Source organism: Tupaia chinensis, unplaced genomic scaffold (assembly GCF_000334495.1).
Source record: "Tupaia chinensis unplaced genomic scaffold, TupChi_1.0 Scaffold000348_1, whole genome shotgun sequence".
In the NCBI taxonomy this organism is placed as follows: Eukaryota; Metazoa; Chordata; class Mammalia; order Scandentia; family Tupaiidae; genus Tupaia; species Tupaia belangeri.
Genome location: NW_006159842.1, coordinates 744,556 through 758,351, shown reverse-complemented (window position 1 = coordinate 758,351; position 13,796 = coordinate 744,556). Strand labels below are relative to the sequence as shown.

At 57.0% G+C, this 13,796-nt stretch overlaps 1 protein-coding gene across 1 annotated transcript in view; it reads left to right on the top strand.

The window, feature by feature from the left end:
• Nucleotides 1-13,286, top strand: part of HYOU1 (hypoxia up-regulated 1) — a 14,074-nt gene extending 788 nt beyond the window's left edge. Inside the window, exons 2-27 of the mRNA XM_014589260.2 lie at nucleotides 752-812; nucleotides 1,356-1,392; nucleotides 1,804-1,897; nucleotides 2,059-2,137; nucleotides 2,293-2,447; nucleotides 2,542-2,618; nucleotides 2,924-3,105; nucleotides 3,348-3,463; nucleotides 5,849-6,041; nucleotides 6,240-6,374; nucleotides 6,482-6,564; nucleotides 6,668-6,800; nucleotides 6,961-7,148; nucleotides 7,391-7,529; nucleotides 7,965-8,025; nucleotides 8,137-8,216; nucleotides 8,581-8,766; nucleotides 8,883-9,055; nucleotides 9,228-9,315; nucleotides 9,424-9,546; nucleotides 9,688-9,821; nucleotides 9,950-10,034; nucleotides 11,103-11,343; nucleotides 11,437-11,487; nucleotides 11,697-11,747; nucleotides 11,871-13,286. Of these exons, the coding sequence (XP_014444746.2) occupies nucleotides 752-812; nucleotides 1,356-1,392; nucleotides 1,804-1,897; nucleotides 2,059-2,137; nucleotides 2,293-2,447; nucleotides 2,542-2,618; nucleotides 2,924-3,105; nucleotides 3,348-3,463; nucleotides 5,849-6,041; nucleotides 6,240-6,374; nucleotides 6,482-6,564; nucleotides 6,668-6,800; nucleotides 6,961-7,148; nucleotides 7,391-7,529; nucleotides 7,965-8,025; nucleotides 8,137-8,216; nucleotides 8,581-8,766; nucleotides 8,883-9,055; nucleotides 9,228-9,315; nucleotides 9,424-9,546; nucleotides 9,688-9,821; nucleotides 9,950-10,034; nucleotides 11,103-11,343; nucleotides 11,437-11,487; nucleotides 11,697-11,747; nucleotides 11,871-11,926 (3,001 nt within the window). The 3' untranslated portion in view covers nucleotides 11,927-13,286. The remainder of the gene's footprint in view (nucleotides 1-751; nucleotides 813-1,355; nucleotides 1,393-1,803; nucleotides 1,898-2,058; nucleotides 2,138-2,292; nucleotides 2,448-2,541; nucleotides 2,619-2,923; nucleotides 3,106-3,347; nucleotides 3,464-5,848; nucleotides 6,042-6,239; nucleotides 6,375-6,481; nucleotides 6,565-6,667; nucleotides 6,801-6,960; nucleotides 7,149-7,390; nucleotides 7,530-7,964; nucleotides 8,026-8,136; nucleotides 8,217-8,580; nucleotides 8,767-8,882; nucleotides 9,056-9,227; nucleotides 9,316-9,423; nucleotides 9,547-9,687; nucleotides 9,822-9,949; nucleotides 10,035-11,102; nucleotides 11,344-11,436; nucleotides 11,488-11,696; nucleotides 11,748-11,870) is intronic.
• The last annotated feature ends 510 nt before the right edge of the window (nucleotides 13,287-13,796 follow it).

The window sequence follows — 13,796 nt, the reverse complement described above, 5'->3', positions numbered from 1 at the left end:
GCCCCTCGGAGGGGAGGCAGCGTGCTAGTCCCGGGGGCGGGTCGGTAGCCGGAGTGAGGGCCGCAGGGACGCCGGTGCGCGGCGCTCCGCTCTTCGGGCCCCCAGCTCGGCTCCCCGGCGTCCCCACGCGCTAGGGGTGGGCCAGGACCCGTTTCCGGGAGCAGGAGTCGCCGCCTTCGTCAGGTGAACACCGGGTACTAGATACCTGCCCGGAGAGGAGCCTTACTGCTCCCTGCACGGCGTCTGTGTGGGCAGCGGGGCCAGGGAGAGGGATGAGGAAGGGGAGTGGGCGGGACAACCCACAGGGATGCTGAGAAGGAGACAGGCCCTTCTCCATCCCAGCCACCCCCAACGTCATCACTTCTCAGTTCCCTTCGAGGCCCAGTGTGGCTTTCCTCCTGGCGAGGAGCTCCAGGTGTGGGGAGGGTGGTGAGCCCTGGGCATCTGAGCGCAGGCACAGTTCTGGGGCGCCTGCCTGTGGGCACTGAAGTCTCTCGTCTCCTCTCTGCCCGGTTACCGTCTCTGATTAGGGATGTGCAGGCAAGCACCGTGTTCTTTTGCCTGGTCCTTTGGGCATTTCTGGGGATGATTAGAGTTTGGTTGGCCCTTATCAGGAGGGAGGGCAGAGGGTGCCGGCTCTGCCCTGGAGAATAGAGCAGGCCTGAATCTGGGCTTCTCTGCTCTGGGACACCATTCTCTCTCCTTCACTGGGGCATCCAGATCTATGCGTGTGTTTTTCCTCCTCCCCCAGGGGCACGATGGCAGCTGCAGTCAGGAAGCAGAGGCCGAGGAGGCTGGGCTGTTGGGCCCTGGTGGCTGTGCTCCTGGCGGACCTATTGGCACTCAGTGGTACGGACCTGGGTGGAGGGATGAACAGAGAAGGGCAATGGTTCAGGTTGGAGGGCTTCCGGGGCTCTGGCTCAGAAGTCTCTGGAGATGCTGGACCTAGGCTTTTTTCTTTGTCACTTACCATTTTTCTTTCTCCATAGAAATTGGTAAGTTTTGGGGCCAGCAGGTGATGTGGTGGTTAAGGGCGCTGGACTCCCACATGGCTGATCACAGTTCATGTCCCAGACCTGGTGGCTTGCTTTCTCACTTTCTCTCTCTCTGTCCCTCTCTGGTCAAATTTAAATAAATAAATAAATGCATTAATTAAGTTTAATAAAATCATTTAAAAAAATAAATGGGTAAGTTTTGATTAAAGAGGACTCAGGAAGCTGGGGGCTAGGGAGCTAACTGACAGACCTGTTTTCCCTGTAGATACGCTGGCGGTGATGTCTGTGGACCTGGGCAGCGAGTCCATGAAAGTAGCCATTGTCAAACCTGGAGTGCCCATGGTGGGCTGTTGGGCCCTGGTGGCTGTGCTCCTGGCGGACCTATTGGCACTCAGTGGTACGGACCTGGGTGGAGGGATGAACAGAGAAGGGCAATGGTTCAGGTTGGAGGGCTTCCGGGGCTCTGGCTCAGAAGTCTCTGGAGATGCTGGACCTGGGCTTTTTTCTTTGTCACTTACCATTTTTCTTTCTCCATAGAAATTGGTAAGTTTTGGGGCCAGCAGGTGATGTGGTGGTTAAGGGCGCTGGACTCCCACATGGCTGATCACAGTTCATGTCCCAGACCTGGTGGCTTGCTTTCTCACTTTCTCTCTCTCTGTCCCTCTCTGGTCAAATTTAAATAAATAAATAAATGCATTAATTAAGTTTAATAAAATCATTTAAAAAAATAAATGGGTAAGTTTTGATTAAAGAGGACTCAGGAAGCTGGGGGCTAGGGAGCTAACTGACAGACCTGTTTTCCCTGTAGATACGCTGGCGGTGATGTCTGTGGACCTGGGCAGCGAGTCCATGAAAGTAGCCATTGTCAAACCTGGAGTGCCCATGGAGATCGTCTTGAACAAGTGAGTGTGGCCCTGGTGTCAAGAGGGGGGGAACCAGGGAATCCGGGCACCCAACGGGTGCATGCTCTTCCAAGTGCCCATGGCCGACTTTCTCTGAGCGAGTGTGCCCGGAGGCTCCGAGTCCACATCCTGCTGGAGAGCCCGATGTCTCTTTTCCCCAGGGAATCCCGGAGGAAAACCCCAGTGACCGTGACCCTGAAAGAAAATGAAAGATTCTTTGGAGACAGTGCAGCAGGCATGGTAAGCCAGAGCCCTCCCTCCCAGAGCAGTGGACAGAGGAGAGGACATGGAGACCCCAGAGTCTCTTTCCATGTCAACCTCTGAGTGGGAAGATGCCTCTCCTCAGGTGACGATGGGCTCAGGAGCCTAATACCCTAGTCCTTGTCGCCTCTCAGGCCATCAAGAATCCAAAGGCTACGCTGCGTTACTTCCAGCACCTCTTGGGGAAACAGGCAGATAACCCCCACGTGGCCCTTTACCGGGCACGTTTCCCAGAGCACGAGCTGAGTGTCGATCCAGAGAGGAGGACCGTGCGCTTCCAGATCAGCCCGTGAGTGCCGCATGTCAGCCCCATCGGGCTCCTCCTTGGTGCGTGTTCGTGATCATCCCGACTTGAAGCCTGGCTTTCCTTGCCTCCACCTCAGGCAGCTGCAATTCTCACCTGAGGAAGTGCTGGGCATGGTTCTCAATTACTCCCGCTCCCTGGCTGAAGATTTTGCAGGTACGTGCCCAGGCTGGGCCCGATAGTGGCCAGGCTCCCCGAGAGCAGAGGCAGTGCCTCTCCAGTGCAGGGACACTGAGGAGATGCTCCTGGCATCTAATGGGTAGCAGAGACACCCGCCAGTGTGTGGGACAGCACTTCCAGCAGATACCTGGCCAGAAAGCTAGCAGTGCTGGGGGCCATGGCTCCTGAAGTGTGGATGTGGGCCATCTCTCACCGCAAACAGATACCTGACCAGAAAGTTAGTGCCGGGGCCATGGCTCCAAGGTGTGGAGGGGGTGGGAGCCTGTCTGTTGCCCTCTCAGAGCAGCCCATCAAGGATGCAGTGATCACCGTGCCAGCCTTCTTCAACCAAGCCGAGCGCCGAGCTGTGCTGCAGGCCGCGCGCATGGCTGGCCTCAAAGTGCTACAGCTCATCAACGACAACACCGCCACTGCCCTCAGCTACGGTGTCTTCCGCCGGAAAGATATCAACACCACTGCCCAGGTGAGCTGGGGAGACCTCCGAGCAGACCAGACGGGCAGGGTGGCCCCGGCTGAGGTCACTTAGGCCAATTTGCATTTTGTTTGCATGGCCCTAGGCCAAGTGCAGCAGCAGCCTGCTCTCAGGCCTTGTGGGAGTTGTTCAGCTTTATGTTGGGGTCAGGTTGTCACTTGGAGGCAGGCAGCCAGGCAGGCAGCCCCTGGAGTTGGATAAGGGTCCCGTGACAGTTGTGTTGATGTCTACAGAATGTCATGTTCTACGACATGGGCTCAGGCAGCACCGTGTGCACCATTGTCACCTACCAGACAGTGAAGACCAAGGAGGCTGGAATGCAGCCTCAGCTGCAGATCCGGGGAGTGGGGTAAGTGGGTGCAAGGGCGAGGGCTTCTTGTTAAGACCCTGAGGTCTGGGGTAATTCTGGGGGGCAGCTGCTTCCCTTTCCTGCTTCCTGAAGGAAGGCTCTGCTGGTTAAATCAGCAGGCATTGTCAAGTCACAAAGAGTCAGGGGAGCTGGAGAGAAGGAAAGATTGGAAGGGAAGGCCCTTCCTGCACTTATTCTAAAGAAATCCTCAAGGCCCAGGTCATTCGTAGAGAGTCGGATCCCCTCATTTTTGGGCTCTCTCGTCATTTCTCGCGTACTCAGATAACCTAAGACTGTGGACGTCCTATTTCATGAACGTCTTTTCCCTATCCCCCTTCACCACTCCCCTACTGGTCCATGGTACTCTTCCCCTCACGTGCAGAATTAGAAAGGGTCTTCCTCCAATCACGTCTCCTTTCAGCTTTTTCTCCACATAGCCCTCAGAGAGTTCTTTTATTATTTAATTTCATTTAAGTTTTAACCTTTTTTAAAGGTTTTTGTCATAGAATGCGTGTGCTTGCTAGAGAGAGACAGAGACAGTGATAGGGAAAGTGAGAAACCCCTCTCCACTTGGGGGAGATGGCCACACCTGGGATTTTGGACATGTATGTGCACTCACGCAGTATGGTTTTCAAGCTGCTGGGTCTGGGACTTGAATCACAGTAAGCCACATGGGAGTCCAGCACCTTAACCACCATGCCACCTGCTGGTCCCTATTATTTTTTTAAGTTTTGCTAGAAGGAATATGCATTTGCCAGAGACATAGAGAAATGAAGAGAGGTGAGGAGAAAGCACCCGCTGTAGGGGATGTCATTCCTTGACCTTTTTCCCACTTCCTCATTTTGGGCTTTGGGACATGCATGCACGCACACCGAGCGTGTTCCTCAAGCCATGAGTCTGGGACTCAGACCTTGCTGTTGGCCATGTGGGATCTGACTCCCTTAACCACTAGGCAACAAGGCCAGCCCTACAGGTGGCATTTAAAAAAGAACCCTGGGCCACCAAGGTGGCATGGTAGTTAAGGTGGCTGGATCCCACATGGCTGACAGTGCAGTTTGAGTCCCAGACCCAGCAGCTTGAAAAACACTCCAGGCACGTGTGTGTGCCTGCCCAAAGTCCCAAGAGGAGCATGGAGGAGAAGGAATTGCGGCAGAACCATCTTTCCTGGAAGGCACTTTCTCTATCTATCTCTCTCTCTCTCTTCCTCTGTCTCCAGTGAGTGGACGTGCTTTATAGCAAATTAAAAAAAAACAAAAACAAAAACAAAAAAGAACAACCAAATGCACCTCCAGGGCTAGCTCCATAGCCCAGGGGTTAAGGCAGCCATATCCTACATGCCAACTGCATGGTTCAAGTCCTGGGCACAGTGACTTGAACATGTCAGGCACATGTATGTGCATGCCTTAAATCCCAATGGGGTGGAGAAATGCAAGAGAAGGGACAGTGGCGTGACCACACTCCAGTGGGTACCTTCTCCCTCTCTCACACTTTCTCTTTAGCAGCTGCACATGCCTTGTGGCAAAATAAAATAAAATACAGTTGTAACTCATTTTTTCAAAAGCTCTCAGTGGCTCCTTACCTGTGCCTGAGGGCAGGAGCCCTGCCTCCTGCCACCCTAACCCTGTCTCTCACTTGGCCCCTCTCACTCCGTGAGCCCCAGAGATGCCTGCCCTCCTGTGGAACTTTCCACACGCTCTCCTGCCTCCGATCTCACACATGCGACCCCCTGTTGACAGCATCTTTCCTCTTCACCTACTTTACCTTGGAGAGGATTAAATATAGGGCATGTGTGCTTGCCAGAAAGACAGACAGACAGAAAGTGAGGAATCACCCCCGGGAGGATGGCCATGCCGCAGTCCCTTCTCCATGCTCCTCTTGGGATCTTGTTCACGCATGTACATGCGCCCAGCATGGGTTTAAGCCACCGGGTCTGGGACTCGAACTGCGGTCAACTACATGAGAGTCCAGCAACTTAGCCATTATGCCAACTGCTGGACCCCTCCCAGTGTAGCTTTACCATCTTCATCTGCCTCTCTTTCATAGCACGTGGGGCGGTCACTGCTTTATTTCTCTCTGGTTATCTGACGACCAGATTGTGAACCCCTTAACAGCAGGTGCCGTTTCCCCTTGCACCCCGCCACATTCCCGTTCCCTTGAGCCGGGTGTGTAGTTGCAGCTCAGCGACTTCTGAACTAGTGTGTGGGGAGCGGTCACAATGAGGTGTCATCCGTGCTGAGGATAGCATGTGTCCATATTTGGGCATCTGGGGTACAAGTGTCCCTTGAAACAGAGACATTACCATGTGGGGCTGGGAGTCGGACTCCTGTGCAGGTGGAGGAACTCCGTGGGCTACTCATACTTTGTCCTGATCCCTCTTCTGAGCAGGTTTGACCGCACCCTGGGTGGCCTGGAGATGGAGCTCCGGCTGCGTGAGCACCTGGCTGGGCTTTTCAACGAGCAGCGCAAGGGCCAGGGAGCAAAGGACGTGCGAGACAACCCACGCGCCATGGCCAAGCTGCTGCGTGAGGCTAATCGGCTCAAGACTGTGCTGAGTGCCAACGCAGACCACATGGCGCAGGTGTGTGGCCGGTCAAGGGCAACCTGCCCCTGAGAGGATGGAGGACCCCGCCCTGCGGAGGACCCTGCCCTCCAGAGCTGGGTTGCGGGCCCCTGGTCTGGCCCAGCCTGCTCTTCTCAGTCCCCCTGGTGTCTGTCCTGCTGGTCCAGAGGGCAGAGCTGGGACGAAAACTTCCTGACACCTCACACCCTCCTCCAGATCGAGGGCCTGATGGACGATGTGGACTTCAAGGCTAAAGTGACGCGCGCGGAGTTTGAGGAGCTGTGTGCAGACCTGTTTGAGCGGGTGCCCGGGCCCGTGCAGCAGGCCCTGCAGAGCGCTGAGATGAGTCTGGTAAGGGGCTGGGGGACAGGGTGCCCAGTGGGGGCGGGGCAGGAGATGCAGGGCATCGAGGAGCTGGGCGGCGGAGGAGGGTTCACTGAGTGCTGTCCTCTTTGCAGGAGGAGATCGAGCAGGTGATCCTGGTGGGGGGTGCCACTCGGGTCCCCAAAGTCCAGGAGGTGCTGCTGAAGGCTGTGGGCAAGTGAGTGCGGGGGCCAGGACATCCGGCCTCATTCAGCCTGGGACAGGGCTACAGGGCCGGGCAGGTAGGGCCTCCTGGGTGCTGAAGCTTGGGGCTTTCACAGGGAGGAGCTGGGGAAGAACATCAATGCGGACGAAGCAGCCGCCATGGGGGCCGTGTACCAGGCGGCTGCACTGAGCAAAGCTTTCAAGGTGAAGCCGTTTGTGGTCCGTGACGCCGTGGTCTACCCCATCCTGGTGAGTGAGCCCATGAGCTGGGTGACCAACCACCGTGACCTCTCCGTGTGTGGTCTCACCTCCTGCTCCTCTCACCTGTCCCTGTGTTCTTCTGCTGAGTCGGCCCGGAGGGAGTGGGGTGGCGGGGTTCCCCACAGTGCCTGCCCTCTGTCTGCTGTAGGTGGAGTTCACCAGGGAGGTGGAGGAAGAGTCTGGCCTCCGCAGCCTGAAGCACAACAAACGCGTGCTCTTCTCCCGTATGGGGCCCTACCCTCAGCGCAAAGTGATCACCTTTAACCGCTACAGCCACGATTTCAACTTCCACATCAACTATGGTGACCTGGGCTTCCTGGGGCCCGAAGATCTTCGGTGAGAGGCAGTCAGAGGGCATAGTGGGCACTCCAGGGAGGGGAGTCCTGGCTACCAGATGAGCTGAGGGTTGGGGGGAGTGGATGGACTGACAGGACTGGACAGAGAAGGTGGGCTGTGGGATTGGGGTTAGGTTGTCAGCAGATCCTGAGGGCAAGCTCCTGACGTCTTGTACCGAGAGGTTATATAACCCCGGGGCAGACTGGTGGATCCCCTCAGACTCCTCTTTCTTCTCCAACCAGGGTGTTTGGCTCCCAGAACCTGACCACAGTGAAACTAAAGGGTGTAGGTGAGAGCTTCAAGAAGTACCCCGACCACGAGTCCAAGGGCATCAAGGCCCACTTCAACCTGGATGAGAGCGGTGTGCTCAGTCTAGACAGGGTGAGAGCGAGGGCGGGCAGCGTCTACACCTGGTGTCGGGACGGGGTAGGCAGGAAGGGCTTTGGCATCGGGGCAGTTGTGGCTTTGGGTGGAGCTCCCAGGGAGCCGGCGTGGGCCTGTCTGCCGCCTGCGAGTGCCTGTGGGAGGCGAGGATCTCTTAGCAGGAACTGTGGAGCGGTCGAGGAGCCCATTTGGGAAAGAAGTTAGGGGGATGAACGCCTCCAAAAGCACGCTGTGGGAAAGGGCGACTGGCACTGAGTGGAGAAGTGGGGGCTCTGAGGGGAGGGCACTGAGGTCTCCTCCTCAGAGGGCTCACAACCAAAGAGGGTGCAGCGATGCTTGAGGGGTGCTCAGGAAGGACTCGTGCAGCTGCATGTCCCGTCGGTGTGCACACCGGGCACGCGCTGTGTCCTCATCTTGAACCTCTGTCTCTAGGTGGAGTCTGTGTTCGAGACACTGGTGGAGGACAGCCCGGAAGAAGAGTCAACTCTCACTAGTAAGAGAGCGTGTGCACACGTGCGCGTGCTCATCTGTGTGTAGCCTGGGGAGGTGGGCAGGGTGTTGCCCTCGGCTTCTTCCTTGAGTCTGTGGGCTTTGTTCCCCCTAGAGCTTGGCAATACCATCTCCAGCCTGTTTGGAGGCAGTACCACCCCAGATGCCAAGGAGAATGGTACTGATACTGTCCAGGTAAGCTCTGGGTGGAGCTGAAACATCCTGGAGGATGGCATTTGGGGGCAGCTGGCAGGGCAGAGGTAGGGAATCGGGTGGCCATGGCTTCCCTCCCAGCCATGCCAAGCTGCCCAGACCCTCCTCCGTCTCTGAACTCCGAGCTGCCCCACAGCCTGTTGCCTCACCTCCAGACCTTTTCCCCCTCTGCAGCTGGACCGGCCACCTACCGCTGCACACAGCTGTGGTCTCTCTGCCCCAGGCCGTGTCCCGAGCACTGCGTGCTGTCAGAGCAGCGCCTGGGCATCTGGCCCTCTGAGGCCAGGCCTGCCCTGGAGGCTGTGCTGCTGGCTGCTGACTGTGGGGTGCTTGTGCTGTCTCCCAGGAAGAAGAGGAGAGCCCTGCTGAGGGGAGCAAGGATGAGGCTGGGGAGCAGGGGGAGCTCAAGGAGGAAGCTGAGGCCCCAGCGGAGGATACCTCTCAGCCCCCGCCCCCTGAGCCCAAGGGGGACCCAGCCCCTGAAGGAGAAAAAGCCTCGGAAAAAGAGAATGAGGACAAGGCTGAGGCCCAGGTGGGCTGTGGGCAGCAAGGCCGGGGTAGAGCCAGGGGCCGAGGGAGTGGACACCCAGGGGTGGGGAGTGTGCAAAGGCCTTGTCTCTTCCTGACATCCTGACTCTCCCCACCCAGAAGCCGAGTGAGAAGGGGGAGGCAGGGCCTGAGGGTGTCCCTCCGGCTTCAGAGGAAGAGAAGAAGCAGAAGCCTGCCCGGAAGCAGAAGATGGTGGAGGAGATCGGGGTGGAGCTGGTTGTTCTGGACCTGCCTGACGTGCCAGAGGATGAGCTGGCGCGGTCGGTGCAGAAGTACGTAGGCCACAAATGCACGTGTGAGTGTGCGTACATGTGTGTGTGGGCATGCGTGTGCGTGTATGTGCATGTGCGCACAAGGTCAATGGGGTGTGGAATGGCACCTCTGGGAAGGAGGGAGCGACCTGTCATCCCTCTCCCTCATCCTTGTGTCCCCTTGGTCCCACAGGCTTCAGGACCTGACCCTCCGAGACCTGGAGAAGCAGGAACGGGAGAAAGCTGCCAACAGCTTGGAAGCCTTCATCTTTGAGACCCAGGTAGGCCGGCTGGGAGGTGGCACTCCCCGGCCCTGGGTCTGGGTCTGGGAGCTTCTGGTGTGAGCCTTGCCCTCTGGCTGCTGCATGCATGTGCGTGTCCCTCCCTAGGACAAGCTGTACCAGCCCGAGTACCAGGAAGTGTCCACTGAGGAACAGCGGGAGGAGATCTCTGGGAAGCTCAGTGCTGCGTCCACTTGGCTGGAAGACGAGGGCTTTGGGGCCACCACTGTGGTGAGGGGCCTCCTGGGATGCGGAGGGCAGGTGGGAGCTCTGCTGCCTCTCTCAGGGTCAGAGAGTGCGAGATGGGCCGAGGTATGAGGACCGAAGGGTTCCCCATCTTCCCTTCACCCTCTGTGCACCCCCGCCCGTCAGATGCTGAAGGAGAAGCTGGCAGAGCTGAGGAAACTGTGCCAGGGCCTGTTTTTCCGGGTGGAGGAGCGCAAGAAGTGGCCGGAGCGGCTGTCTGCTCTCGAGAACCTGCTCAACCATTCCAGCATATTCCTCAAGTGAGCACCTGTGCCCTTTGTTTCTGTAGTCCCACCAAGACCCTGCCTTGGCCCTGCCAGTGCCCCATCCCCACGCCCCAGGCTACTCTTCCAGGCTTTGGGCTGACTGTCTCCTTTCCGGCTTCCAGGGGCGCCCGGCTCATCCCAGAGATGGACCAGATCTTCACAGAGGTGGAGATGACCACGTTAGAGAAAGTCATCAACGAGACCTGGGTGAGTCCGTGTACGTGTTCTGCTGGCACCTGGGCGGTGTAGGGTGCGCAGAGAGTCAGGCCTGCTGCAAGCATGTGAGTGGGCAGGCGAAGGACACTGGCAAACCAGCTCACGTCAGCCAGCCTCAGATGGGGCAAGGCCCTAAGTGCCATCGGCCTAGGGGAGCGGCAGAGCCCACGTGCAGGAGGTTAGAGAACCTGCTCCGAGGAACCGAGGTTTGAGCTGGGCTCCGAGATGGGCCAGGGCTCGGGTCAGTACAAGTGACTACACGTGAGGCAGCCTATTCAGATCTCGGGGCTGTCTTTTTAGAGAATTTTGTTATAGGGCGTGTGCGCTCGCTAGAGAGACAGACAGATAGCGAGAAATCACACCCCTCCCCCCCGGGGGGTATGGCCACACCGGCCTCTCGGGGTCTTGGCATGCATGCACATGTGTCTGGCATGAGTTTTTTGTTGTGTTGTTTTTGGGTTTTTTTTTTTTGAGAGATTTTCGCTATAGGGCGTGTGTGCTCGCCAGACAAAGAGAGACATAGAGACAGAAAGCGAGAAATCACCCCCCGGGGGGAATGGTCACGCTGCAATCCCTTCTCCTCCATTCTCCTCTTGGGATCTTGGGCAGGCACGCACACGCACCCAGCGTGAGTTTTAAGCCACCAGGCCCAGGACGCGAACTGCGGTCGACTATGTGGGAGTCCAGCGACATAGCCATTACGCTAACTGCTGATTCCCTGCCCGGCATGAGTTTTAAGCTGCCGTGTCCGGGACTTGAACCACAGTAGACTATGTAGGAGTCCAGTGACATAACCATCATGCCATCTGCTAGTTCCAGGGGTCTCAGTTTTGAGTCACAGTTTAGAAGGGGAGAGGCAGAGAAGGAACAGCCTAGTTCTCACCCAGAGTCAGGGAACGGCAGTCGGGTCACAAGAGTAGGACTCCATCATGGAGCGCTTGTGTGCCTTTCTGAGTCGGTTGCCCCAGGGCTGCCAGCCAGGAAGAGCCGGAACTGTCTAGGGTTGAGTCCATCTCGGCCCACTCTCACCCTGCCCGCCCCGCCTCTCCCCAATCGCAGGCCTGGAAGAACACAACTGTGGCTGAGCAGGCCAGGCTCCCTGCCACGGAGAAGCCCGTGTTGCTTTCCAAAGACATCGAGGCCAAGATGATGGCCCTGGACCGCGAGGTGCAGTATCTACTCAACAAGGCCAAGATCGCCAAGCCCCGGCCCCGGCCCAAGGACAAGAACGGGACGCGAGCAGAACCTCCCCTTAACGCCAGTGCGAGTGACCAGGGGGAGAAGGTCATCCCCCCAGCAGGTGAGGGCAGGCGCCTGGCCCCAGGTCGTCCTGGACAGGGAGAAAGCCTCGTTTCCCTCCTGGGGCCACATCTTACTCCTGGTTTCCCTCCAGGCCAGGCTGAAGACGCAAAGCCCATTTCGGAGCCTGAGAAAGTAGAGACTCGTGAGTGGGGGAACCAGGGCTAGGAAAACCACACATCGCATTCGTCCATTGTGGGCGCTGGTGGGCCTGCTTCTGAAAACCCATAAAGAGGCCAAATGTGGCCCCCGGAGTCTGAAATTTCACTAGCTGGGTCTTCAAAAATATGACAACCCCTCCATTTGCCTCTCCCTGTCCTCTACAGAGACTAACCTCTTCCTTCCCAAAAGCAGGATCTGAGCCCACAGACACCGAGCCTCTGGAATTGGGAGGCCCTGGAGCAGGTGAGAGTGGAGCCGGGGTAGGCTGGGAGGCTGGGTGGGGTCCGAGGGGAAATACCCACCAGGGACTGGGGCCGGTGCTCGCCTCATCTGCTGCAGTCCCCGTGTTCTTCCCAACCCCGACAGAATCTGAACAGGAGCCGGCAGGACAGACGCGACCATCAAAGAACGATGAACTATAACGCCCACCGCCCGTTTCCCCGCTCCTCTCTGCCCCCTTCCCCTGCCACCTCTATTTATTAAACATCCAGGGTGGGGGAGCAGTGGGTCCCCTGGGGACGTAGGCTCCCTTTCTCTCCTGTGATTGGGGGTGTGCAGGCCGGAAAGGGAAGAACAGCCTGGCAGTTCCTTCTGGAACATCTCGGTGGTGGAAGACAAACCGTTCTTTCCCAGCCCCACCCCCTGGTCCCTGCCCATCCAGGGCCTACATTTGGGAAGAATCACTATTCTGTCTTAACCGAGCCTGTGGGTAGGTGGGAGAGTGGCTGTCAGTGGTTGGCCGAGACCTGGGGGTGGGAAGGATGTCCTGGGATATTGAAGAACCCATTCCTTTCTGGTCCTCCTTCCTCCCTCCTCTCCTCTCTCCCTCCATGAAATCAGGGCCCCACCTAGGTCCGTGGCTACACAGCCCCAATGATCTGACTTGGTTTCTGGGTGTTTTTCCCCCTTCCAAGGTCTTCTCTTAACCTGCCCTCCCACCCCTGTTCTCATCTGGCCCCTCTTCCCACGGCTTCCTGGTGCAAGTCGGGCAGTTCTCTGCCCCTTCGCCCAAAGCCCTTCCCTCTGAAGTAAGCCTGGAAGTATTCCTGCCTGCACGCAGGCCAGCGGTGGCCAGAGGAGCCAAGGAGAAAGCAAAGGGAATCACCCCCACCCAGCCCAGGCTGCGCTGGGTCAACGCCAGGAGCACCCACCTGCGGCCTTTGGAGCCGTGGCCCGGTTGGCCTGGGATGCCAGTGTCCTGCGAGCACTGCCCCCGGTAGCCTGCGGCCTTGGTTCCTGAGAAGATCTGTCCCTTTCTCCTGTTCTGCCCCTCTCAGACAGCCCTTCCCTCACCTGTCCCCTGGGCTGACCAAAATGTGCTTTCTACTGTGAGCCCCTGACCGGAGGCTGGGGGGAGGAGAGGAGAGGAGAGACCGCCCTGTGAATGTCAAGAGCCGCCTGGCTCTTCGAGGGAGGCTTTGTGGGTGAAGGGAGAGGTCAGGGCTGGCCTTGCTGGCGCTCATCACTCCTGGGATGGGCCCTGACCCCACGCCCCGCCTGCGGCCTGTCCTCAGTATTCTGTCTAGCAGGGGCTGGGGCTGCCACCCACTCCACTCAAGGGTGAGCCTAGTTGTCAGTCATTCTAACCCCCACCCGTTTTTTTTTTTTTTTTTTTGCCACATTGGCAGAAACGGGACCTGAGGGTCCCCAGCCCCAACCCTTCCTCTTCTATGTGTGAGTTCTCTCATTAGCAGTTGAGGCTGGCTGGACAGGTTGGAGTCAAATTGTACTTTGCCCCATTGGTAAATGAGGAACTGTTTCAATAAAATATTCTTTTCTATAGTTTCTGAGTTTTAAAAATTTCTTGAATATGATATTTAACAGAAAATTTGGAAAATAGTGTGAATAATAAAATGATCAATAATACTACCACCAAAAGATGGGTAACATTTTTTACAGAATTACTTATTTAGTTGCATTGATTTTATTTTTTTATTTTATTTTTTTTGGCTATAGGGTGTGTGTACTCGCCAGAAAGACCCAGAGAGACAGAAAGCAAGAAATCACCCCCCAGGGGGGATGGCCATGCAACAATCCCTTCTCTTCCATTCTCCTCTCGGGATCTTAGGCACACTCGCACTCAACGTGAATCTAAACCACTGGTTCTCAGACTCAAACCGCGGTCGACTATATGGGAGTCCAGCGACATAGCCGTTATGCTAACTGCTGGTCCCAGATCTCATCATTCTTTACATGCTACTCATGACTGTCTTGCACAGTGGAACAATTATAGCCACTATAACATGGTCACTGTGGGACCAAGGCCATGATGTGCAGGGGGTCCCAAGAGTC